Source organism: Ammodytes marinus (assembly GCF_949987685.1).
Source record: "Ammodytes marinus genome assembly, chromosome: 11".
NCBI lineage: Eukaryota > Metazoa > Chordata > Actinopteri > Uranoscopiformes > Ammodytidae > Ammodytes > Ammodytes marinus.
In genome coordinates this window covers 30164365-30191038 of record NC_137215.1, presented here as the reverse complement: position 1 = coordinate 30191038, position 26674 = coordinate 30164365, and the positions used below count along the sequence as shown (strand labels likewise).

General features: G+C 42.8%; 2 protein-coding genes across 5 annotated transcripts in view; both read right to left on the bottom strand.

Annotated features, from left to right (window-relative positions):
* ltbp1 (latent transforming growth factor beta binding protein 1) overlaps nt 1-3884 on the bottom strand; it is a 144007-nt gene extending 140123 nt beyond the window's left edge. For all 4 annotated transcript variants that reach the window (XM_080036965.1, XM_080036966.1, XM_080036967.1 and 1 more), the window contains exon 1: nt 3178-3884. In XM_080036965.1, coding sequence (XP_079893091.1) covers nt 3178-3500 — 323 coding nt within the window. In that variant the 5' untranslated portion in view covers nt 3501-3884. The remainder of the gene's footprint in view (nt 1-3177) is intronic.
* A 9929-nt stretch (nt 3885-13813) lies between these two features.
* The window catches only part of ttc27 (tetratricopeptide repeat domain 27), a 72543-nt gene continuing 59682 nt past the window's right edge, over nt 13814-26674 (bottom strand). Inside the window, exons 17-20 of the mRNA XM_080036275.1 lie at nt 22733-22930; nt 22238-22349; nt 21324-21424; nt 13814-14615 (exon numbers count right to left, since the gene is read on the bottom strand). Coding sequence (XP_079892401.1) covers nt 14496-14615; nt 21324-21424; nt 22238-22349; nt 22733-22930 — 531 coding nt within the window. The 3' untranslated portion in view covers nt 13814-14495. The remainder of the gene's footprint in view (nt 14616-21323; nt 21425-22237; nt 22350-22732; nt 22931-26674) is intronic.

Here is a 26674-nt window from a genome sequence, read left to right as displayed (position 1 = left end):
AGTAAAATCTGCAAACAAACTTGAAGACAGCCTTAAAGCTGGGGTATATGATTTCTGATTGGTCAAAGTTAACATGAGCTCGGGGGCGCCCTTAGGTCAGTTGGTAGGGCGTCCCCCCCATGGGCCTCGGCCAGCAGCGGACCCGGGTTCAATTCCAGCCCGCGGTCGTTCTCTGCATGTCACTCCCCTCTCTGTCCCATTTCAACTCTGTCTCTACACTATCAATAAAGCATAAAAATGCCCAAAAAATATCTTTGAAAAAAAAAAAAAAGTTAACATGAGCTGACACTTTGACCAATCAGAGCGAGGCTCCGATTCTCTGTTCTTATTGGCTGTTGGGGGAGGGACCAAAGAGAACAAGTGGAGCGGTTGAGGTTGAGGTATTTGGATTCGAATCTCTATCCCAACTGCCATTTTCTCCCCAAATCCTCTACCCGAGCTTTAAGTGGCGACGCAGAGAGCAAGGGTTCATTTGAATAAGGATTTGTCACAAAAAAAACCATGTGACTTCATATCAAGTTATGACAAATAAAAAAACTTTGTCAAAGCTACTAAATTCAAGCCTGAGGTGTTATATTGTGTTTGTGCTTGTAGACACCAATGACTCCATTAGCCCAACGCTGTTTAAGAAGATACACGCAAATCCAAACCATTTACATATGATTTCTATTCTATATAAGAACCACACCAGGCTGAAATGCCAAGGTATGATGCCAGGCTGCTTCAGAAGAGATTGATTGGCCATGATATTTATCCTGTATAACGCTATCCAACTTTTCAATCAACCACATTTTAAGGCAGAGTCTGCGGTTCTGGAGAATGTTTGTTGTTAAAATATTTTTTTTGTCAAAATCAGTGAATATCTCCTCACGATTCGCTACCTTCACATACATAAACAAATCCAGTGTTAATACACAGTCTAGGCTCTGTAAATGGGTTTAAACAAAGGGTATGTAAACAAACAAAAAATTCGATGCACACACAGTACAGACAGGTAAGTGGATCGTGAGGAGACATTCACTGATTTTGACAAAAAGTGATTGTGACAAAAAGCATTCTCCAGAATCGCTGACTAAATCTTTAATTATCAATTAGGCCGAGACAAACTTGTAAGAACAGTGCATTTGTCAATTTGAATCAACATATTTTAATACTGCATATAGTGTGTCATTTAAATTGGTTAACAAATTTGTTTGGAACACACTAGGCTGCCACACACTTTGGACTGTGGCAGTGAAGTGGGAGGAATAAGACGCTAGCTCAGAGATGTGAACAGAGCCTCATTAATGTTAGAAGTAACACCTGTGCTTTTTGACATGTCAAAATGTCTGCTGGGTAAGGCGTCCCCCTCCCGGGCCGGGCCCAGCAGCAGACCCGGGTTCGATTCCCACCCGCGGTCGTTCTCTGTATGTCACTCCTCTCTCTGCCCCATTTCACCTCTGTCTCTCTGCAATATCAAATAAAGCATAAAAATGCCCAAAAAAATATCTTAAAAAAAAAAAAAAAAATGTCTGCTGGGATAAACGGACAATTGAACTGCTCACTTTGACGGAGCCACGACGGAGTCGCGTCTAATCACCACCACACACACACACACACACACACACACACACACACACACACACACACACACACACACACACACACACACACACACACACACACACACACACACACACACACACACACACACACACACACACACACATATTGAACCAATAAGAATGACAAAGTTGTTACATGTCCATCCTAACATTTGCAGCAATGCAATAGGATGGTCAGAGAGTTAGAGGTTCTAATAAGACTGTGTGTGGGGATACAAAGAGTGTACTGGCCCATCACAACTTGTAATGTCATGTATGCTGATTTGTTGCTGTACTTTATAGTATAGCCCTTTTCTACTGTTGTACTTTCACCACACTTAGAACACATTGTATGTTACAGAGAAAACCACAGAACCCTGACAAACGCTATGAACCGGCAAGCGGAATATAACCTAGACAGTGAAGCAGTGGAGTTTGACAGAAACACAATTAGTACTACTTAAGGCTGACATTCATCCCTCTTTAAGTTTTGAGTAAATGCATGGTAGGATGATCCACCTTAATGCAACGAGACAATGGCATCAGCAGCATCCATTTAATGGAAGAGCAAACAGTTGATTAAACAGGTCAGACGGCCCGGTGAGAGGGTTAAACATTGTGTCAGGTCAACACTATCAACTCCAATTAGTGGGAAAAGTCAGCGCCCCATACCGGGAAATTCTGTGGGCTTCAAAACACTCAAGCAGAAATCAAAGAGTTAAGCCATTCTAAATGAGTGAAAATACATCTGTGCCAATAGGCAATGATCACGCTGTAGATCAGTGTAGCCATTCAGGCAGAGGTGGAAGTAAATAAGTACATTTACTAAAGTAACTTTACTTAAGTATTTCATGCTACTATATATACACTTCTACTCCACTACAATTCAGTGGGATATATTCTACTTTATACTCCAATACATTTATCTGATCATTTAAGTTACTAGTTACTTTATGAATAAAGATGTTTGCACACAAAACATATCAAATATTGTATACTATATTGTATAAGGAGTATGTAGGCCTACAAGCACAGATGAAACATTAGCAGATGCATTGATAACGTGATTGACAAAAATGAATTGGCTATTGAATGTTTCGATAATCAATGCATGACTACCAGAGTATTTTTTCTATTTTTAAAGATTGGTATTTGTTCTTTTGAAAACTACTACCTCCACCACTGCAAATCACTTGTTTCGTCTTTTACAGACATGTCTCTCAGGCGGTGTGAAGTTCATGTTTTTGAGAGCTAAACACATATTTGAGCTTTTAAAATCACACAGCCGGCTTTTGTACTTTTACTCAAGTGGTATTGTAGCCTAATAGGTGACTTACTAACTAGTACCAGAGTAGTCTTTCTAGTAAGGTATCTCTACTCTTACTCAGGATATGCTATGGTAACACTGTATCAGCGTAGCCAAGCATGCCATTTACTGGTGGAGAGTCATTTGTGGCTCATTTTCTGAAGGTTTACCTGTCTAATGCTTATTTATCTTTATGATAAAAGCTGTTCGGAAGTTGTTTACTTCATCCATCCATCTATCCAGACCATGGAAGTAGCCTATGATGGTCCAGAGACACACTTTACATACCCGGGCATCTTGATGAGCTGCTGGCCGTGCTCCTGACCGCTCTGTCGGGCGACCTGCTGCGGGGCTGAGGGGTTCCCCATCCTGCGGGTCCGGACCTGGCCGCCGCTCATCTCCACGTTGTACGTGTGCGTCCTTGCCGCTGTGGAGATGGAGCTGACACGCAGCGCTTGGTCCGCCCCGGCCGGCCCGAGCCCCGGCCCCGGCTGCAGCACGTACAGCTTCCTGAAGCCGCTCTGGCTCTGCTGCTGCTGCTGCGCTGACACACACACCGGGGACAGACACAAGCCCAACGAAAATAAAAGGCCCCATCTCATCCAAGCCATAGCCACAGCGAATACCAAGGAGAGAAACGCGTCTTGGGGAGAAAAAAAAAAGGGGGGGGGGGGGGTGGTATTCCTGGTTACTTTCAGCTCCGTTACAAAACAACTTCCACTTCTTTCCGAGTAAGAAAAACTTTAGTATTCCTCAGCATATTCCCGTAGCCTACGCGCCGATCTCCAACCCAGTATAAGGAATGCACCCAAAGAGCCCAGGGAGACGTTGGCTTCACTTTGAAAGAAGTTTGGAATAAAATAAGCCTCGGACAGTTACAGTCAAAACGTTTCCTCGCGTGTAGAAGTGGATATATCCCTGGATTGTGTGGCGGGCCTCTGAGCTGCTGCTGCTGGCTTCCTCTGAGCAGGATCTGACTTGGTCCGCAGACAGAAGAGCCAAGGAAAAAAGAAAAACTCCAGGAAAGTTTCTCTGTTGGAGGTGAATAGTGTCAGCAGCAGCGCGAGCAGCCAGCCTCCAGACGTGACGTCATAAGGGTGGGGGGCTCCGCACACTAACCCCAGGAACGTTCAAACTGAGTGTTTCTTGGGGCCCAAGGGTGTCAAGGGACTTGGACCAAAGCCCCCGCCCACACACCTAAATAATTGAATGTGGAAAAACGTCAAATGCAGGGGGGACACTATCAATCTTCAAAGATAAGCTGACGTGGATGTCATTCCAAAAAATGTTGCTTAAATGTAAAAAGAAAAATGGTGGAGAGTGTAGGTCTACGGTTTAAATTCCAATCTGAATATAATTCGTAACAAACCCCCAGTGGTGTATAAATAGATGTGAGAGTTTTCTAAAGTCTTTCTTTTACTTTGGGGGCAACTGCCAACGATTTGGCAGTTTTTTTCTAGTCAAATAGTCTCCATACATATACCTTGGTTTATAATAAACATTTTCTGTGGAATAAATGTACCATAGGAATGGTCTGCAGAGCTTGGCGTAGATCAGTCCTAATTGTATCTCAAAATGTATCATGTAAGGAAAAACAATGGATTTGCATCTGGTGAATCTGTGACTAAATGTAGCATGTTGTTCAGAAAGAACTGTGCTTTGGTACTTGGTTTGTTTGGTTGGTTGGTGAAAGCACATAGGTGGTTGAGAGGGACATTTTTAAATCAACAAGTGACAAGCAACTGAAAATCAAGTGCTTTATAAAGCTTAATTAGCTTGAACTTACAAACAAAACTCATTTAGTTTTTCCAAAAGAAATCAAAAATATATATAATGAACTCTTTTAACCATCTTACCCACTTTAAATTTGCAGAATGAAAGAGGACCATGGTCAGACCGGAGCCCAGCTCAAGTTCAATCCTTAGTTACCATGTCAAAAGACTATCCTTAAAGGCATGAATAAAAAACTATTGACTGACTCAAGTCACTGTGAGCTCCCCCAGTGGCAGACCTGCCACCCTGTACACATTAAGCAGCTTACACATTTTGACATAAGAGGATACGCTGCTGGTGCAATGTTTCCCTCCAGCTGAAATACACAGAAAACTGGTGACGTCTGGTGAGTTTGACTGAGCAGTATACTCAAGTCGTACATCAGTGGGCGTGTAGCCTACTGCAAAGCACAAGAAGAAGATTTGAACCAATCATAGCGCGGGACTCGTTTCCCTTGTCTTCATCCACCTAAGTAAAAATATTCCCAAATAGAGATGATTGACACATGCACAATGTCATTTCAAGAGACATCTAGGAACTGCAAATCTCCAACACTTTGGACCTTGATTCAAACCCTCTATACCCCCTTCCTCAAGGAAGGACTGTTTGTTGACTCTTGTCTTTTGCAAATTTGGTAAACAGAGAGAGGAGATGCAAACAGTTGAATTGTGAATTTAAGTTAGTGCGACTTAACATACATACGTATTTCAAGCTAGCTTGCTTGTTGACCAGTCATTTGAGTTGACAAAATAAGTACTATTGTCTGTGTGTGTTGCACATGGTTTAATGTGACTTTTCATACTGTTAAGTATTACAGCCAAATCCCTGAATGGTATTGAGGAGCCATTAAAATCCTTCGAGTGGGGTCATTTTGTTTTACACTATTGACCATTACATAATCAGCTCTACAGGGTGCTTACTACCTTTTATAAAATAAAAATAAACATCAATGGTTGGTGTGTGTTTGTGGTAAATGACCAAACTACATACGTTTCATGAGTAGAGAATATGGTTCTAGAAACTCTCAGATAGTTGCACCAGACTCAGTGCAGCTCCTGTGTCTCTAAAGTGTGTCAAGCAAATGGACATGTTCCAAGGAAGAAAAGTGAATATCAGCAAACACACATCTGTTTTGGAGTGCATGCATTTGTCTGTCTGACAGGTGCGTTGGTTTAAAACCAGATATATGTATGTCTGAATTGCACAATTGTGGTATATGAACTCCTTATGTGCACTGCACTTACAGTATCTCAACTATGAACACAGTCCACTCACTCTTATATAGTTTGAGTCAGAAAAAAAACTAACTGCTTCTAAAAATGAGGAGAGTTGAAAATTCAAATTTAACATTTTTTATTGAAAAGAAAAGTGTAACCCCCAGGACACACTACTCTGTTGGAAATTCTTACAAACAATAGCAACATTGTTTCAATAGCATATAGGCCTTTTCTCACAGCTCAGGTACATTAAGCTCTGTAGGCCTTGCTCCAAATGAATCCTGCTATATTAATAACAATTATATTATACAATTCGTATGATTATTTCTATCTATCTATCTATCTATCTATCTATCTATCTATCTATCTATCTATCTATCTATCTATCTATCTATCTATCTATCTATCTATCTATCTATCTATCTATCTATCAGACATCAATTTTGTAGTATAATTTTGAAGTTTTTAATGTGGTTTTGGGACAAACTCCTTACTTACCTGATGAAACCATACCAGTCCCTTTTGACTGGGAACACAACCAATGTTTTTTGGGGCAACTAGCTAAAAATGGTTTAAAAACAAATGTCCTTGTTAAATTGTTATAATGTAGTCTGTGATAAATAGCACAACATGTTTTTACAATACATCTGAGTATTTGTTAAAGCCAAAGTAATTCATACACAAAAGTAGTTAACATGAAACAAACACAGCATGTGAAAACTGACCTCTTGGTGATGCTAGAAGAAAGGACATCAACAAAGAGACAGGGATTGGTCCCATCGATACCTTGCATGTCTGTATCAAAATTCATTGTAAGACATCCCAATAGTTGTCAAGATAGTTGTAAATGAAAAGCAAAGGGCTTCAGGGAGCAGCGTCTCACCTCCAATGTTTATCAGAGTGTCTGCTTACCAACAAGAATGAGCCCATAGTTCTACTGAGGTCTCACGGGCAGACCTGGGGTCAGCAGTTCATTTCCTTCACCTGGTTATGTAGTTGCTGTAATGTGGAGAAGTAATGGTCATCTTCACTAGCAGACATGTTTTGGGAACATCCCAAGGTATTTATAGACTACATCCTTGTATAATTAAATGGTTACAGATACATTTAAAGTACTGATCAGATGAGGGACAGAATTATTCTTTGGGTATGTGATGAACGCACAGTCAACCCAGGTATTTAGGGGTTTCTCTCATATAAGAAATTATTTTAAAAAAAGAACTTCCCAGGACCCTAGACATCTTGTGCACACAGGAAATAATGGACTCACCAGAAACAATGCTTGTCTTGTCACATTTACTCAGTTCATTTTTAGCCTACACATTTAAAAGACCAATTACAGGGGCCAGGTGCACTACTTGCACACTGGACTGAGTTATGGTTAGGATCATTCATCCTTCTTTAATTATTTCATAAAGTCCTGAATGCATTGGGACATTTTCAATTATTGGGTTTTGACGCACGCCGATGCATTAACACATCTGGGTTCTTTGTGGTGTGCTTTGATCAGATAACAGCAACCAAGCCAAAATGTCAACCTATAGCTCTTTGCAAGTTTTTGCATCTTGGATTGTGTGCCACTTTCCACCACCACACGGCCACACAGTTGGCAAAAGTGTATGCATCATGGCTCAAAGAGAAATTGATCCCACATGAGCCTAACTTCACAGATGATGATGATGATGATGATGATGATGATTTGTTACATCTTACTACATCTGATCAATGATGTAATGTGTGCTCATTTTGGTTGCGTGAGAAAGTTCCACACAATTGTTCACCAAAATGTCTTTCCTCCATTGGAATGGAAAAATGTGTGTTTTTTTGTTTTCTGGTAACATACGTGTGAGAGCGATCTGGGCGGTGGACCCATGCTGCTGAATTTGTATCCTGAAGGCGGGTGATGGTAAGCAGAACTCAGAGGCCTCACTGTGTAACAGCTTCCCTGGGAAAGAGGGTGGAGACTGGGAGCCCTTTGCCAAACGTGTGGGGAAAGACATGGCAACACCACGATGTGTAATCATAGATGATGCAATGTAAAAGCCAGGCAGAGAGTTCATTCATTCAGTCAGCCACAGAGACTCCCTTTCAGCAAGAACAAGCATGTTTGAACCAGTGTAGGAAAAAGGCTTGAGGGAGGGAGGTCAATCTGAAGACTTCAAATATGGCTGTATGTGATACGTTTTTATCTTTTACCCAAGATACATGTAAACAAAAATGATTGTCTCCTTAAACAAGGTTTTACATGGGCTGGGCTGTTTTTTACGTTTTGCAGTGGGGTAGCTCTGTACGCTAGCAAAGCGAGGTAGGGGTCGTTGGATTTCACAGTCTTAACAGCACGGCCAGCCTCTCCATTACTTGGTTCTGGAGAATTGGGGCCCATTGTCTGTCACTAATGTCTCAGAGATGACCTGACGTGGGAATGTTGATTTAAGGTGGTGTACTACTTTTGACTTTGTAGGAGTCAGTGGAGCAGCGTCCACATATCTTGATGCGTAGTCCACCACCAGCATAGACAGTGGTACTTGCTGCCCGGTTTGAACAGGTCAGCTCCCAGTTTCTTCCAAGATCACGGTTATTGTGATGGCATCAGAGGCTCTTTGCGGTTCTTCTATACATGAAGGTACTACTGATAACCAATCAGAAGAGAAAACGCTACAAACCGACACCCTTCTCACCGGTGCCGGTGCACATGCAGAGGACAGATGGGTGAATGTTTATTCGCCTACAATGGCGGAGCAGGTAAAAATCCTTCCCAATATCTGTTTTGATGGTTTTTTCATGTTTTAACGCACTTACGGATCTGAGATGTTGCTAGATAACTCGCTGCTTGAAGACCGCAATGCATTCATTTGGTGACGTGGGGACGAGGGAGGGGACTGCTAACTGCAGTCACTGACAGGAAGTTAGTTAAACTGGCCATTCCGCTTACTGAACCTTTAATTGGATTTTCTTCAGAGTTGGCATTTAATTTACTTGTCAGGCAGAACCTTTTTAAACCTCCCCTATTCATATTTGGCCCACTCTCGTAGCTTTGTTTCAAAGGAGTAACAATTCAAAGGACTCCTGAGTTTGGTACTGAATATCCTGCTTCTGCTCTATGTGCTGTCATAGCTTCTCCGTTAGCATTATCCTCATCTCCAATGTCCTCCTGATTGTCTTCTCATTTCTGGCGTCAACAAGCTCCAAACGATAACAGGCTGTCCGTTCTTGCCTGTCACCCCTCACAGTTGTCTACAGGGATTCTAACGCCATGTTGTGTTCTTTAATTAAAACTGTGAGTCTTTATCCACACACAAGCACATGCTACTACTGTTTGGGGTCGTGCCACACAACCTAACGTCCTACTTCTCTGACATCATCAAAGGTTGCCTCTTTAGTATTTTACTGTTACTCTATGTCTACGTCTCCTTATTTGCTGCTGTTTTATTGTGTCTCTGCAGGTATCTTGGACGGAGGGGCCTATCAGGGTAATTGGAAGCACCCGGCCAGTCTCCTGATGAAACCCATATAAACCTGGCAGTCACAACCCTCGCTCGCTCTCTCTCGACCCAGCTCCTGTTTTGTTTGTAGATAATAGCTGAGTTTTTGCACCTTCCAACACACACGGTAGCGCATTCACCCATCAGCAGACATATGAATAGCTCACTCACACACCTAATTTTGTCTTTATTTCAGTTGGTTAAATGTCTGATTATTAAATACATGTTTGAACTTTTTGCGCTCAATCTCCATCTTTTGTCCTAGCTTACGAGCCAGGTTGTGACAAAGTAGGGGCTTGTCCGGTATTTTAAACCCGGGATCTCTCGCACCCAAAGCGAGAATCCTCATAGCTATACCCCATACGAGCCCCCAGTAGTAAGGAACCGGATCAGGGAACATAACAAAGAAGGAGCAGACAAAAGAGTTCAGCTTAAAACAAAAGATATTTATTTATACTAAAGGCAACGCTAGTCAGTAAAGAGAGCAGTGTATGGATGGATGAAATAGAATCAAGCAAAGACTTCACTAAACCAACCTTGAGTTTAGTTGTATCTGTGCACGTACAGCAACAAACTAGGTGGGTTGGAAACTAGGAACAGTAAAAGTATCATGGAGCGATGTGGAGCTCCGATTGATCACAAGAGAAAAGTTAACAGCATCTTGTCATCATGTTCCTATTGAGAATTGTAATCATCTATCACAAGTGTCAAAATGGAACGTGAAAAAAAGCCTGTACCAAAAAGGTTAGTGTTTCAAAAAAGGAAAGGCAGTTTAAATTCTTTTATGAGACCTTGTGATTTGGTTTCATCAACAAAACTCGACAAATGTTTAACAAAATCCTGAGGGCATTCAAATGTTCCAGACCTGGAATTATACTCTATGGAACCTGCCAAAAAACACGAGACAGATTCCTTGTGTTTGTACTCAGACTTGGCCAAGAAAACTGAATTCCCATCCAGCTCAGAAAGAAGAAAAAAAACTGTCGGACGAAAACATAAAATTTATCTGTCTCCCAATGTATATAGAACGTGATGTAGGCTTAATGGGAGTTTTATGAGCGGTGACATCAGCCTTCTGAAGAATACCAGGGATTCTGGGAGAGTGAGTCTGAGGCAGAACAAGCAACAACCTTTTATTTGCTTTGTTAAAGCTGTCCTCCGGGTGCCACAACAACAGCAAGGTGACTCTTATATGATTTTCCTAGAAATCCCATTTGGTAAATTCATCACAGAATTGACTAAGAGGATGAGTCCCCACTGCTGCTGTGTGTCTGAGATGGCGATATACTATAACGTGGTGGCGAATGAATAATACAGCTACCTGAAATGTCTCATTAGTTCTTTCTATTTTTATTTCATGGATGTGAGGCTGGATATTCTGATTTAATGCCCCCCTCACCCGAGTGTTAGCTCATATACTTTGCTGTGCAGACATCTGTAGCAACAGGAAGACAGTGTAATCAACAATCGGTGCCCTTAGAGTGTTCATATTTATCATACAGTATCTGAACATTGTGAACTGTAGTAGCCTTCCAATCCCTCACACAATCACAGCCCTGTCATTCCTGAACAGTGGATTTTATTTTATTGAATTTTTTAACCTTTATGTATACCCTAATTTCCAATGACGTGGAGTTATAAATAGCGTCCATCCTTACACCATCCTTACACACATCCTTTCCATCCTTATCAGTCTTCTACAATAGGCTTTCCCTTCAAGCAGAGGCAGGGGTATTGGCTTGGGGTGCTGTGATAAAATGACCTAGGGAAAACTAAAAGACAGGCTTCATTAAAGTTAAACTAAAAACAAGTGAGATAAAAAAATACAATTAAATCTTTTTTAAAAACTGAGCAATGTCAACGTCATCTTAATCAACATCCTTTTAAAATTCTCTGCATTGGCTACCCGTGTCCTTCAGAATTGATTTTAAGATCCTTTTATTGGTTTATAAAGCTCTTAAAGGTGCTGTAAGCGGAATGGTTCTTTTAGCTAACTTCCTGTCAGTTACTGCAGTTAGCAGTCCCCTCCCTCGTCCCTACGTCACCACATTAATGCACTGCGGTCTTCAAGCAGCGAGTTATCTAGCATCATCTCAGATCCATAAGTGTGATAAAACATGATAAAAACCATCAAAACAGACATTGGGAAGGATTTTTACCTGCTCCGCCATTGTAGGCGCATAAACATTCACCCATGTGTCGCTCTGGCATGCACCGGCAGTGAGACCATGAGTGAGACGGGTGTCGGTTTGTAGCGTTCTCTCTTGTGATTGGATATTAATTTCGGGATCCCCGAAAAGTTTAATTGCCGATTACATGCAGAGCAGCTGACTGAGAGATCGGATTTATGAAACGTGCACATTATGTAAGTGATCACTGTATGAATAAAGAGCGATTTAACACTTATATTAACATAAATAAACCGCTTACTTCACCTTTAATGGTCTTAGTCCTAGTTATTTATCAGATTTGCTTTTATCATATGAACCCTCTCGTACCCTCATGTCTTCTGGCAGTGGTCTTTTAATTGTCCCAAAAGTTTGAACCAAAACTCACGGCGAGGCATTCTTTTCTTACTACGCTCCACGTCTGTGGAACACCCTGCCTGATGACATGAGGGCCGCAGAAAGTGTTGATACCTTTAAGGGCAAATTCAAAACCTACCTTTTTAGTCAGGCTTTTTAATCACAGAATGTATTTGTTTGATCTTTTAGATTAAACAACCTACTGTGTTTATCTATCTTTTATAGCCTATTTTATCTATATATGTAGTCTGCTTTTATTTTCTATGTATTTTTATTTTCTCTTCTATGTATTATTTCTAATGATTGTTTTTGCGTGTAAGAATATATCGGGGTGTGTCATGGGAGGGGGGGGCGGAGGATTGTTTTAAGCACTTTGTGTTACATTTACTAGTATGAAAAGTGCTATAAGTAAAGTTTGATTGATTGATTACTGAGCTAGCGTCCGACCATCAATCATTGGGCAAGTGAGTGCGCTCACGGCCTAGGATCAGAGCGTGCACTTTCCTGTTTTGTTTGGAGGAGTGGTTGAATATCTTCCCAATGATTTTTGTTAATCTTACTGAGCTGTGATTATGTATGACCACTACTTAAATTTAGTCAACATTGTTAAGAAGGTGTTTCTATGTTTGTGCCAGCATATTATGAAGTATGATTTGACCACTGCATTAATATGCCGTTGACCGTTGTCAGGTTGTGCTTCATTTTTTTCTGTCATTGTAATCGTGCCTCTTGTCCAAACTGGCCACAAAGAGAAATGATCTGGGGCCGTATTCACAAAACATTTTATCTTAGCACTAAGAGTACTCCTAAGGAGCACTAAAAGTTCTTAGTAAGGAGTTATTTCTTAAAACCTATTCACAATGCTGATAAGAGCAACTTTTACTAAGGAATGGGAGGGACTCCTAAGCTAAGACAAGAGGGCGGTGTTGACCCTGTTGCTATGGGTGATGTCATGTTCATACCTTCTATGCCCACAGTGATTGGCTGAGAGGGAATGAGAGCTAAGAGTGAATTTATGATAGAAACACTGTGGGAGAGCAACGGAGGAGATGCTGCGAAGTGCCACATATAGGCCTCTAGTAGGAAATTAAACCCAAACGTGACACCAACAGTAACTTTCAGTGCATTGTAAACCCAAAGCAACTGCAGGAAAAGGAACTTAATAATTTTTTTTTTATATAAATTCAATAAATATAAATGTGTCTATACTTTCTAAATATAGCTTTACTAAGATCATTAAACCCTTACAGCTATTAAAGGTACCTTTTATAAAGCTCACTAGCATTAAATCTCTCCAAAACACCATCAAATGGTTGTCTGTGAATTACTCTTAGTGACTTAGGAGTCCTCTCGAGGACTCCTAGCTTTTCATAGATTTAGGAGCTAGTTTTAGCGCTAAAATGCTTTGTGAATTACACTTATCTTAAAAAGTTAGGAGTCCTAAAATTAGGAGTGAAACGCCCCTTATTTTTGAGAGTTACTCCTAAATCAGCACGTTAGGACCTACTCTTAGCCTTAAAATGTTTTGTGAATACGGCCCCAGAACAGTTTTCCAGGATAATTTTTAGAAAATAATGTGTTTTTTACTCTTGACAGTTTCTCTCTGAGGTGAAATGGAAGGACAGTAGAAAGAGTAAATGCCTTACTAAAAGATATGCACTTTATTTGAACCGTTGAAGCCTCTCGTTAGCTTTAGATAAGCTAACAATTACATTTTTCATGAAATGATACTGTATTTTATCCCAGGGGTTTGGGAAAAGCCCTGTCCCCTCTAGTTTCAAGTTCCAAGACTGTTGCAGACTGTTGCATGGCTGATGCAGCTGTAACCACAACCAGTGATGTCATAGTGTACTGGAGTACACTACTGCAGCGATGTGATGAAATAAACCATCAACAGTCAGCCAGAACAACATTTTTAGCAGCTGGAATGTTACTCTTTTAAAAAGTAGATGACCCCAAATTCACACTTGCATCACACTAAAGTTTGATCAAATACAAATTGTCCTATGCAATGGGTTATATACACCTCAAGAAAGTTACATATCAATGCAAATAGATTCTTAACTCAAATTAACTGAAACTATTGGCGGACAAGTGACTAACTTTAGGCCTTGCAAAATAAGTCAGCATTTCCCCAGGTAATGAACTGGCTAAAAGGGTTTTTAACTTTTGCCCAAAAAAATAGCAGCTATGGCATTAACTCAGACATTCAAATCCATACACAGTGGACATAAGTAGAATTTAGCCTGAATACAGAGCATCAAATGCCATATACTGTAAACAGGTGCAACACATTGCCTCCAGCTCTTCTTAATAATGTTATTGTGACAAAGGAATCTTTTTCTAATTTAGATTTTTCTTCTTATACAACATCAACAATATGAAGTGTTTATGAATGGAAACAGCGTCATTACAAAGTGAGTTCTTTGGCTTTACATTTTCCAATTTTATTGATTTTTATAACATGATATTGTCAGACGTCACATGTATAAAAATAATAATGTCTTCAATAATACACAGGCTGATGAGTGGAGCTGTATAGGGTTTGTGTGTGTGTGTGTGTGTGTGTGTGTCTGGTTAGTCTTTGTATTGAGGAGCTTGGGTCACTGTCATTGGTCACGCAGTGTCCCGCTCAGCTCCTGCAGATCTGTGATGAGTTGTTCCAGAGCAGAGACCGTGTCCTGCAGCTCACCGTGCATCTGACCCGTAGCCACATCTGTGTGCATTTGCTGGAACACGTACAGGAGAAAAGATTGAATTATGATTTAATGGAGGGATGGATCGTATCATTTATATCTTTATCGACTCACTTATTAACAGTAAGAGGACATGGACATTATACGGTGTAAAGTAAGATAGAACACAACACTGTGTTGGTAAAGAAAATATGAAGGCATTTTTCAGATAATGCCAGGACCGGAGTGGGACCCATTTTAAGCACTGGAGTTTCATGCTTAAGACCAGTCCACATTAGTTTACATGTACGACTGACTGAATAATGTAATTACAACATTAGTATGTTAGTCTGCAACATCACACTGTACTCTGCACCTTTGTAATCAATAATGTTTTACTAAAATATCATCATTTCCATTCAGTGCAAATAAGTGTTGCTTCACAATGTAGACCCCCCCCCCTTAGAACTATAATTCACAGCATACACAAACATAATTAGAACTTTCCTCTTTTTAGTTGGGACCAAACTATAAAAAATATATGTATGAGGTCATGAATAAACAGTAACTGTATGTTCATTAAACAGACTATTTGTTCATTGGTAAATTATGAAAAGTGTTAATAATCCAATATGGCATTCACATACACAAAGAAAATGTATGTTCGATATTACTGGGAAGCAGTGAGCGGATTCTCAGACTCAATGTGCTGCTGTAGCTCACTCATCTCCTTATGGCTTATACCATAGTACTGTGTGGTATACAGTATACTAAGAAGGTCATTCTAATACATCTGTCAGTGCGCTCTGGTGGACAGACTATGTAATAGCAAGACTTTCTGAAATATCTCAAAACATATTTTTGACCATTTTGGCCAACATGTACACTGAGACCAGTAGAAACTATCTGTGATAAGCTATGACGATCTGTTAGCAGAGCTGTTGTGCCCCACAAACATCAATAACAGAATCAAAGCTGGTACCAGGTCCAGGATGCCAATTTGACACATTTATTTTGACTGTTACCCAGGAAAGGTGCATTTACATTACAAACCTGTGTTTGTATGATTGGCAAAAGATGGTTAAGGGAACAACTTCACCCTCTAACTAACCAGACTTTTTCATTATCACTTCAGACATTTTCAACTGCATAGCATTGACCACTAAATATCATTTTTTAGTTTAATTGTTTTTTTTTAAATTATTTATTTGTCAGGAGCACAGTTAAAACACAGATAAAAAAAAGGAGTGTAATTGATCTTCCTATTTTTGATTCATATGTATAATCTCCAAAAAACACCTTTCTTGTAAGATATTGAAAGCAAATCAAAGTTCCATGCATAAAATCCTATGTCTGATATCAATTATCATATTATTGTATAATTATCTTGTGGCACACGGTGTCCAGTTTTCACAGTATTAATCTCGTCCCCTTTGGATGGAGCAATAGCCCTTTAGAATAGCACCAATGCACCCTTCTGACCCTCTCCCAATAAGACACTGGGTTGAGTTCTCAACTTGAGTAAAAATCCTGAGACAAATTCCTGACTATGAATCATTCCTCAAGATTCCACCCTGAATGATATAGTGCTCTGTGCTTGTCCATCTAAAGTCCAACCATAAGAGCACAAGGCGTCCACCGGTTGTCTTTATGGACCATTGGGATTTGGAACCTGTTCAGAGAGAAGCCTTTAGTGATGTGATCTGATAGAAATGCCTGGTGACATCACCAACTTCCAGCAACTGCAATCTATCTATCTATCTATCTATATATCTATCTATCTATCTATCTATCTATCTATCTATCTATCTATCTATCTAGCAAGAAACGTCTGTCTGTGACTCCCATATCTCTCTCACTGTTAGTCAGATCGTCCTGAGCTTCCGGATATGGCTTGCGCACGGCATAAAGGTGTGCATCCTTGATTGATTATGAAGTTTTGGACCAAATATGTAGAAATTATCATATTTATATCATGCCGGCGGCGAATACATGCGCACACTGAAGGCCACAGTAACAACGGGCATGAAGTAGTCTCCGGCTAAATCCCGCCTCCCTCTGGTTTGATTGGCTGCTGCGACCAAAGCTTGAAATGAGTGACTAAAGCTTGAAATGAGTGACGAGCGGGACACACACAGCAGCCCTGCTTCCTACGGGCAATGCACTAGCATTATCAATCAAAGATACCGCTGACATCTATAGCCTGCATTGTATGTATTGTTGCCACCAGCACTCTGCTTCAAAGGTGCACTATGTAACTTTGGGTGTGTCGGTCATATTCTCATAACTGAATAAGCAAATTTATCTCACAGAAAAAATGTGATCACTGGAACACTGATGTTAGAAAGCTTTCCTGAAAAGTGACTGTTTCATTGTTGTTGTTTACAGCAGCAGGGCCCACAGTTTGGTTTACAAAGATATTCTAGTCTTAGATGTATGCTTGGTTCCAGGTGCTTCAAGATAATCTTGTTTTGATTTGACGATAGAATTATTAAATACTAAGAATTACATGTGGAGTAAATATGTTTTGTTAATTAACTGCATGTTCTGCAAATGTCAACAAATCCTCCTCCCCTGAAACGGCATAGTGCACCTTTAATTCAGGTCTGACCTTAACACATTTAGTGGAGTATGTGGTCGACATTTCCCTTTTCAGACTCAAGAAGCACCGCAAGAGAAGAGCAATTAAATGCAACAACAACTTGACGCTGTCGGCCCCACCGTCAGCCATGAGCAATGGAAGCAGTGATGTCATGGAGAGAGTGTCAGCAGGGGACTGTTATTGGTGGACTGTACCTTAGTGTTATCATAGGGCACAGAACCGTCGCAAGGCATGTGCCAAGTGTGTAACGCACAGGGCCTCGCGCCTCTGGAGCATCCCACCTGGTTTGAAATAATGTTCTTTTTTTATATAGGGGAGAGTGGCCTAAGTTGTGCCACTTTTTACTCAAAGTGATTTTAAAGTGAGGCCTTGACAGTTATGTCTCAAACTCAAATATGTACATATATTTCAGGATGTTGTGCATCCCTGGCAGTAAAAACTTTGGATCTGGAATAAACTGTTTAAGAAATATATATAAAAAAAGTTGTCTTGTGGTGTAAGTTGTGCCACAAGAGAGAATACCGTGGGGTAAATTGTGCCATTGATATATATCTCATAAACTGTAATGCAAGACAAATCCATAAGACAATTACTTATTTAAGGTTTATTTAAAGTAAATAAAGTAGATATTTTACAAAGATTGAAGGTCAATTTTCTTAAAGAAGGCCTAGCAGATCTAGGTGGTTTTGCCTGCAAAGCTCACAATGACAAAGTCACCATTATCATCTGTCTGGCCATCTGAACTCTCATCAGTGATGTCGTTAAGTGGAATGGCGATGTCAGTCTCTTCTGAGCTACTGTAGACAATCACTTTCTTTTTGGTGACCAGCGTATACAGCCATGCCACTGGCACAACTCTCAGAAATGTACTTCGCACTAGTTGCTCCGTGCTTGTGACTGCCACCTGACAAATGTGATTCCCCCTCCATTTCTGCCTTTAAATCAAGGCTCAAAACCCATCTGTACACCCTGGTTTTTCCTCCCCATTAACTATCTTACCTCTGCACTACTATCTTTGTTTATATTTGTGGATGTATGGGCTTTATGTCTTTTATTTTTGTTATTGTTATTTTACCTTCATTGTTTACCTACTGAATGCACTATGTACAGCACTTTGGACAGTGCAAACTGTCATGAATGTGCTTTTATAAATACATTTTACTTACTTACTTACTTACTTATAACTCACCTAGGCCCTTTGGCACAAATCACCTCAACCCAAGAATTTTGGATAATAGGCATGATGCAGCAGTTTAGGGCTGACATTGTGCTAACTGTATAGACTCAAAGTGTAGCATACTAAAGCACTAAAACATGTGTCAAATGTTTTCAAACTTGTCTATAATTGTTCGGACACAATAATCAAAAAACCTTGATCATGGAAATTTTACTTTGAAAGGCAAAAAACTGTTTTTTGAGCTTAAATGTGCTTATATCTTATTCCATGTTTCTCCCTTCTTTACAGGATGAGTCAAATGGATGGCTCTTCTTAAATATGTGGTCATATTTTCAATTTCTTCCACGGTTTTCTATAAACAAGGGGTGGCACAACTTCCCCACCGGCACAACTTAGGCCACTCTCCCCTACAGGATATTATCACCCTAGGTAGAATGGGGCCCTCTGGGGGTTCCTTCATCAATAATGAATTGGCTACACTAATGCTATGGCAAACACTGACTGGATAGAGCCATACCACGGGATTGAGACCTGCAAAATACAAACAGCTGGTCAGAACAGCATAGTGTCAGGTGCCTTCTTCCGCAATCCAGCAGTGCTCAGTGGCCAAGCCTGGTATAGAAATTGTTTTGGCTGGCTGTGGATGGGTGCTCGTTCTCATGCGGCCCGGAAGCAGATATCCCCGTTCACTCCAATAGAAGCGGGAAACAGGAATGTGTCTCCGCAAAAAATTTCTGGATATCAATCATAGGCTCATACTTATCTTTAGACCATGTGTACTAATAACATTAAAGTTTTCTCTTTTCAAAACGCCACCTCAAGCGTTTTATTAGTCATTTTATTTTTGTTTTAGCCGTTAGCCCGAGGAGGGGTGGGGCCTACAACTTCTAGCTTAGAATGCTAGAGAAAACTTACACGTCGCGTCATGCGCTGGGGCGGGGCTGGGTCCCATGATGCGGAAGACGTTCTATCCTTGATCTAGCGCTGTGCCAATGAGCTTTCATAGGAATGAATCGAATGGAAGCCATGTTTTCAATCCACTGTCCTTTTCTTTATAGGTCCATTGTGTGTGTTCTCTCCAAGAGTGCGCAGACCAAGCAAAATGCTACCGTAGATCCATAAGCATAGATGTTAATAAAAAGTAGCCTCGAAAGGCATTGTTTTGGCTGATAAGCCAGGTAGAACAACAGAGTGGCAGCAACAGTGTGACAGTTGAAAAAGTCACATGATCCCTAGATCGACAAAGTGATCAAATCACTGACTCTCCTCACTGTGGACACAGCTCATAATAATGCCATCTTCAGGGATAGATATAGCATAAGGTTGTTATTGGTGGACTGTACCTTAGTGTTAAGGTGCGAACACACTAGGCACTTTACACGCGTACAGAGGCGTATAAAATCGGACGTTTTTCCATAGGGAACCATTGGTTTACGCATGTACATGGCGCGTAGGTGCGCCACTCGCGCTAAAGCAACATTTTAGCCGCGTTAGCCGCATATATACGCACATACGCGCCTACGCGAGGAGTTCAAAAAATTTAACTTTTTACGCTCCTACGCGTGACGATTAGCCGCGTTGGCCAATCAGCGTTGGGCTTGACCCGACGTCACATACATTGGTACGGTGGGAGAACAGTGTACACAGAGGCTGAGAAACACGTACCGAGGAGGAAAATGTATTGCGGGCGGCCGGTGCTGTATGAAGCCACTCGGGGTTAAAAGACGTGGGGAAAGTAAACCAGGAGAATGGACTTCCTGGTTAATTCAGTGAATATGTGTAGCTGTGCTTTAGCCGATAAAACAAGTTAGCGCCGTATAGCATTAGTTAACTCACCCGGTTGTGTGCGGGCGGCTAGCGCCTCATATTATGAACCCAAACATGACGACTATGTCCGCGGGACTTTCACGACAAGTACACGAAGCACCGGTGTTGATCTACGCCAGCCACGGTCCCCTGTCACAGCCAGGTAGGGTCATTTTGACTACTTGCCTTTATGTTGTGCCGCCGTGCACCGATGCTGCTGTAACTGTGTTTGTTATGTAGCTGCCGTGAATATGCAATGCTGTTTTAATGCTAGGCTATTTGTGCTGTTCAGTTTGTCTTTTGGCACAGTTGTTGGCCGTGTTGTTGTTGTTTTTGTGCGGCCATGCACGCTGTTGTATCGGGTCGGGTCTGATCGCAGCCATGGTTGATTAGGGAAATACAATATCGGGAGGGAGACTAGGCACGTTACGCGCGTATAACCATTTTTGACACAAAATGATCAAGCAACATTTTAGCTGCGTTACGCACGTAAATCTTACGCGTGTAAAGTGCCTAGTGTGTTCGCACCTTTAGCATAGGGCTGTTAATTGGTGGACTGTACCTTAGCTTTAGCATAAGGTTCTTATTGGTGGACTGTACCTTAGCATTAGCATAAGGCTCTTTTTTGTGGACTGTACCTTAGTGTTAGCATAAGGCTGTTATTGGTGGACTGTACCTTAGTGTTAGCATAAGGCTGTTATTGGTGGACTGTACCTTAGTGTTAGAATAAGGTTGTTATTTGTGGACTGTACCTTAGCTTTAGCATAAGGGCGTTATTGGTGGACTGTACCTTAGTGTTAGCATAAGGTTGTTATTGGTGGACTGTACCTTAGCGTTGGCATAAGGTTGTTATTTGTGGACTGTACCTTAGCTTTAGCATAAGGGCGTTATTGGTGGACTGTACCTTAGTGTTAGCATAAGGTTGTTATTGGTGGACTGTACCTTAGCGTTAGCATAAGGTTGTTATTGGTGGACTGTACCTTAGTGTTAGCATAAGGTCGTTATTGGTGGACTGTACCTTAGCGTTGGCATAAGGTTGTTATTGGTGGACTGTACCTTAGCTTTAGCATAAGGTTGTTATCTGTGGACTGTACCTTAGTGTTAGCATTAGGTTGTTATTGGTGGACTGTACCTTAGCGTTAGCATAAGGTTGTTATTGGTGGACTCTGGACTGTACCTTAGCTTTGGTGGCCAGACTCCTGAGGCTGAGGCGGGTGGTGGAGAGCATCTGAAGAGCTTCTTTTGGATGACTCTTCGTCTTACTGCAACTGATGGTCACTGAGAAACAGAGGGAGAGCTTCAGACGATGGATCAACTTTGTTAGATGAATTGCTTTTTGTGTCTCTGTTGTGTATTGTCCTGGATTTGAACTCAGTACATGTTTTGTATGTTTATTCTTCCTGACAATATTATAAGTTCATCTATTATGCATAATGCACTCTTTCACAGTTTTTCAACAATAATATGGGTCCCGGTGTGACTAGACACTCCACATGTAGGCCTTTCACACCAAAAAGAACCATGAGCCAGTTCCGGGATGGTGCTGGGGCCAGTTCAAAACTGGTTACAGCCTTATCCCAGTTATGAAACCGGTTGGTTTCACAACGACCAGAGCCAGCCATGGAGCCGGCAAGAGAGCAACGTCATGACGTCACTGTAAACGTGTGTGTACGTTACCCGACGCCGCTGCTCTTGTGGCTAACGCTAAAGCTACCGCTAGCTTTAAGCACAACAACAGCGGCGAATACGTCTTATTTTTACACGTGTTTGCTCTCACTTTGCAAACAGGACCCATACAGCGTATTTTCGCCGGTCAATTTGATCACTACGTTCGGTAATTATGTTATGTTTACGTCTCGTAGTAGCGGTGTTTTTAAATATGGCGGGCATGAGGTTTGAGTTGGTCTGGTTGGTCAGGATAATCCCTCCCCCGGCCGCTGGCGCAGGCAGTTCTTACCTCAAGCCCAGCTCAATCCTGGTGTTGGAGTTGAACCGGTTTTTACAGGCCGGAGCCGGTTCTCTGGCGTTGTGGCGGTGTGAAAGGCTACATGGTGTCACAACTTAACACATACAGCTGCATGGTGCTCTCACCTTTCCCCATAGCGATGGCTCTATTGATGACCTCCTTGAAGAGAGCAGGCTCTTTCTCCCAGCCCCCGGCCTGAACCTCACAGCGGTGGGCCTTGGACATGAACTGGAGCGCCTGAAAGAACCACGCCATTACATCAACACTGCTTTAGATGGCCGACAAAATAAGTTGTATACACTCCGTTTACATTTGCACCTTCTTTCAAGCGTAGTTCGGCTATTGTATTACCACGCCATCTCCCGTAGCTCTGAGCTGATTGTTGGAGAGATACATGGCTGAACTACGCTTGAAAAAGTGAAAAAGCTTCTGCTGGCCCCCTCTGCAACAGTACAAGGTTGACTTCTGCAACAGCGACGTCTCCCCCAAACTCCTTATAGTGAATGGTTGCTATCTCAATCTCAATGAGGTAAATTACTAACGATGCATAAGTGACTCGTACCCAAATTCAATGATACTGAACTATTCCTTTAAGCCTTGAGACACAAAATAGCACCCACCTTCTGGTTGTCCTCTGTGTTGGAGCCCTGTCCGTCCCCGTACAGCAGAGCGTACTGTCTCCAGACGTCAGAATCAGTTGTGTGTCTTGAGCTGACCCGTCCCAGCAGCTCCTTCAGCTTGTTCCGGAGCCTCCCTGCTGGCTCCCCTTGGCTATCCAACAGGTTATCATGCACCGCTCGGACCAGGATCTGTAGAACCTGCCCATGGGAAGGAAAATAAAAGATTGCAATATGTCAATGTCAGAGAAGGCCGTTATTTAATTCCTGGACCTATCGGGCGTATATTTTCTAAATAAAAAGAGGTCTGCACTGTTTTCCAATCCCCATACTTTCGGCTATTTAGTATGGTAAAAAAAAAGATTTAGGGTGTTCCAATTCTTGTGGTCTGATTTAGAATGCTTAAAAAAATACCCAGATGCCCTTCTACATTCCGGTGGAGATTTTTAGTGTGGAAATCAGCATGCTATTAGGGTGACTCTGACCCACACTCCAGTGCGCACCAGAAATTACGTCACATCGACGGAGCCTTCCTATGAAAACAACCAGGGATGAGACGAATATATAAGCAATAGACAATTGTGTGCCTACTGCATGCTAACTAGATACATACTTTGTATGATCAGCTGTAGTATGTAGAATAGAAATATACCGGTGCCAGGAACAACACATGTATTGTGGGTAATATCTGAGTGTGTCTCTCTCATGTGAGTCCATTGGATGTGACATGTCCTGTGATGAGAGATCTAAGAGTAAATCCATAAGTAGGAGTTTGTTGGATTTTATGTCTATCACAGTGGTGAATAGTGACATAAAATGGTGAAAACTTGAAAGGATGATTTATTCAGATTCCTGGCGGAGTGTGAAATTAAAGGCCTACTTCACCGGTTTGAATATGAAGGTGTATTGAATTCCGAGATCCTATGTAGTATAAATGTGCGAAAAAAATTGAAATCGGTTCATCCTAGCCTGAGAAAAGGCAGAAAGAGTGTTTTTTTTAACCCTATATTTCTCTTTCTCGTGACATCACAGAAAGAGAAATACAGGGTTAAAAAAAACTTACTTTGTAAATATTACTGTGATGTCTTTTACTGTGACATCACAGTAATATTTACAAAGTACGTTTTTTTTTCTCAGAATTCAATACACCTTCATATTCAAACCGGTGAAGTAGGCCTTTAAGTGGAAAATTAAATCACAACCATTTAAAAGAAGAAAAACATGTTTCCCCCATCAAGGGATCCTGTGTGTAGTGCCTGTGTGAATTAGAAGGTTAATGTGTGATCCACAAAGCAGAGCCATGTGACCCTGCACTCCTTTGAAATCTATCAGCCAGCCATAGTAAGTCTGTCAGCAGCTCTGCTATAGAGGAACCATGGTGGTCCTTCACTACTGCCCCACCTCTCATGCTCTGTGCTTGGGATAAAAACAACCACCAAGAAAGAAAAAGATTAAATATACCGGTGTGAACTCTTAGCCAGTTAAAAACCTGCTGTTGTCAAGGTTTCAGGGAAACCAGTTGGGGCAGGCAAAAGGGAAAGTCCAAAAACAGGTCGGAACACGAACAGGCAAGCAGGATCAGAACACAGGATGAAATCCGAAAGCTGGGTGAACACACAAAGACATCTGACAATCTGGCAGCTGACTGAGGGAACTGAACTGAGATATATACTGGGGCTGATTAACTGATGAGGAGCAGGTGAGTGTGGGGCAGACCAGGTGAATGTAATTAACAGGGAGTGCAGAGCAGGAGGGAGTGGCCGGGTCTGAAGTGACATGAGTTAGAAACCAGGAAACCAGGAAAACAGACATAAGAAAACAAACTAAATACTGGCTGAAGTTGTGACAGAACCCCCCCCCCCCTTAAAGGTCGACTACCAGGCGACCTTAAACTGGAACTAACAAAGTCAAACCCAAACAGGGTGGGTGGAGGGGAGCCAGGAGGAGGGAAAGAAAAAAAAATGGACCAGGGATGAGCATGGGGTGACCGGCTGGCCAGGGACCAGGAGTGGGACAGTGCACGGGGTGACGGGCTGGCCTGGGAGCTGGAGAGGGGCAGAATGGAGGGGTGTCAGGCGGCCGGCCAGAAAAGAGGAGGTCGAGGCAGAGGGCGGTCCCCCTCAGGCAGGAGCGAAGGGCGGTCCCCCTCTGGCAGGAGCAGGGGGCAAGACCCCTCAGGCAGGGACAGGGGGCAAGACCCCTCAGGCGGCAACAGGAGACTGGACAACAGGGGGCTGGACCCCTCGGGCGGCAACAGGAGGCTGGGCCCCTCGGGCGGCAACAGGAGGCTGGGCCCCTCGGGCGGCAACAGGGGACTGGGCCCCTCAAGCAGGGGGTGAGACCCCTCAGGCAGGAACGGAGGAGGAGACCCCTCGGGAGGAGGAGACCCCTCGGACAGGAACGGAGGAGGAGGCCCCTCGGGAGGAGGAGGCCCCTCGGGCAGGAACAGAGGAGGAGGCCCCTCGGGAAGGCGAAGAAGACAGGCCTCCCCTGGCAGGCCTGGAGGGCGGACCCCCCCATCAAGATGTGGAGACCGGACCCTCTCATGACGACGTGGAGAGGACTCAACTGAGGGTCCAGAGATCAGCTCAGGTAAACACCCCTCCTCAGCCACAGCATCCACCTTGGGCTCAGAGTGACCTACAGGTTCAACCACGGGCTCTACCAGGGGCTTGGGAATCACCTCATGGACTTCAGGGACGGGTTCAGGTTCTGGAACTACTTCAGGTACCGACTCAGGCTCTGGTTCAGGAAGGACCTCGGGTTCTGGAGTTGCTTCTGGTTCTTTCTCTGTCACAGGTTCGGGGACCGGAGTCATCTCCGAAGCTGGAGAGTTCTGAGGAGACGGATGGCACTCCAAACTCCACACCCCCACTCTAATAGTCCGCGAGGCAGGAGGAGGCTGGTAGCTGGAATGCTGGGGCTCTTGTGGTTGGTTGGGCGCCTTCTGTAGCTGGTAGCTAGCATGCTGGGGCTGGTAGCTAGCATGCTGGGGTGCTTGAGGTTGCTGGGGCACCTTCTGGGGCAGGTAGCTAGCATGCTGGGGCTCCTGCGGTTGGTTGGACGCCTTCTGGAGCTGGTAGCTAGCGTGCTGGGGCTGGTGGCTAGCGTGCTGGTTGCTGGGGCCCGGGACCAGAAGCTTGTTGCTGGAAGCCTGGGGCTGGAGCTTGTTGCTGGAAGCCTGGGGCTGGAGCTTGCTGCTGGAAGCCTGGGGCTGGAGCTTGCTGCTGGAAGCCTGGGGCTGGAGCTTGCTGCTGGAAGCAGGACACCGGAGCTTGTTGCTGGGGCCCGGTGACTGGAGCTTGTTGCTGGAAGCAGGACACTGGAGCTTGTTGCTGGAAGCAGGACACTGGAGCTTGTTGCTGGAAGCAGGACACCGGAGCTTGTTGCTGGAGGCCGGTGGCTGGAGCTTGCTGCTGGAGGCCGGAGACTGGAACTGGAGCTTGTTGCTGGAGGTTTGGGATGGTGTGCTAATAAATTCCTCTGCCCAGTCAGGCAGCAATTTACGCAGCCAAGGTCTAGAACCAACCTCCTTGCGGGCTGACGAAAGGACCTCCGCTCTCTCCACACAGTCCACCGCATACTTAAAGTCATTTTTCAGGCAGGTGAGAATATACGTCACCTCCCTCAACTCCAGTGCAAAGTGTGTGTCTGCTGGGTTCATTTTTGGCCAGATTGTACTGTCAAGGTTTCAGGGAAACGACAGACAAGAACCCAATTGCAGGACACAGGAAACAGTTCAGATACAAAAATAGATTTTTATTAAGTGGATGACAAACAAGTAAGACAGCGTGGCAAAAAAAGTCCAGTTGGGGCAGGCAAAAGGGAAAGTCCAAAAACAGGTCGGAACACGAACAGGCAAGCAGGATCGGAACACAGGATGAAATCCGAAAGCTGGGTGAACACAAAAAGACATCTGATCTATCCTACTAGATATTCTTCTTC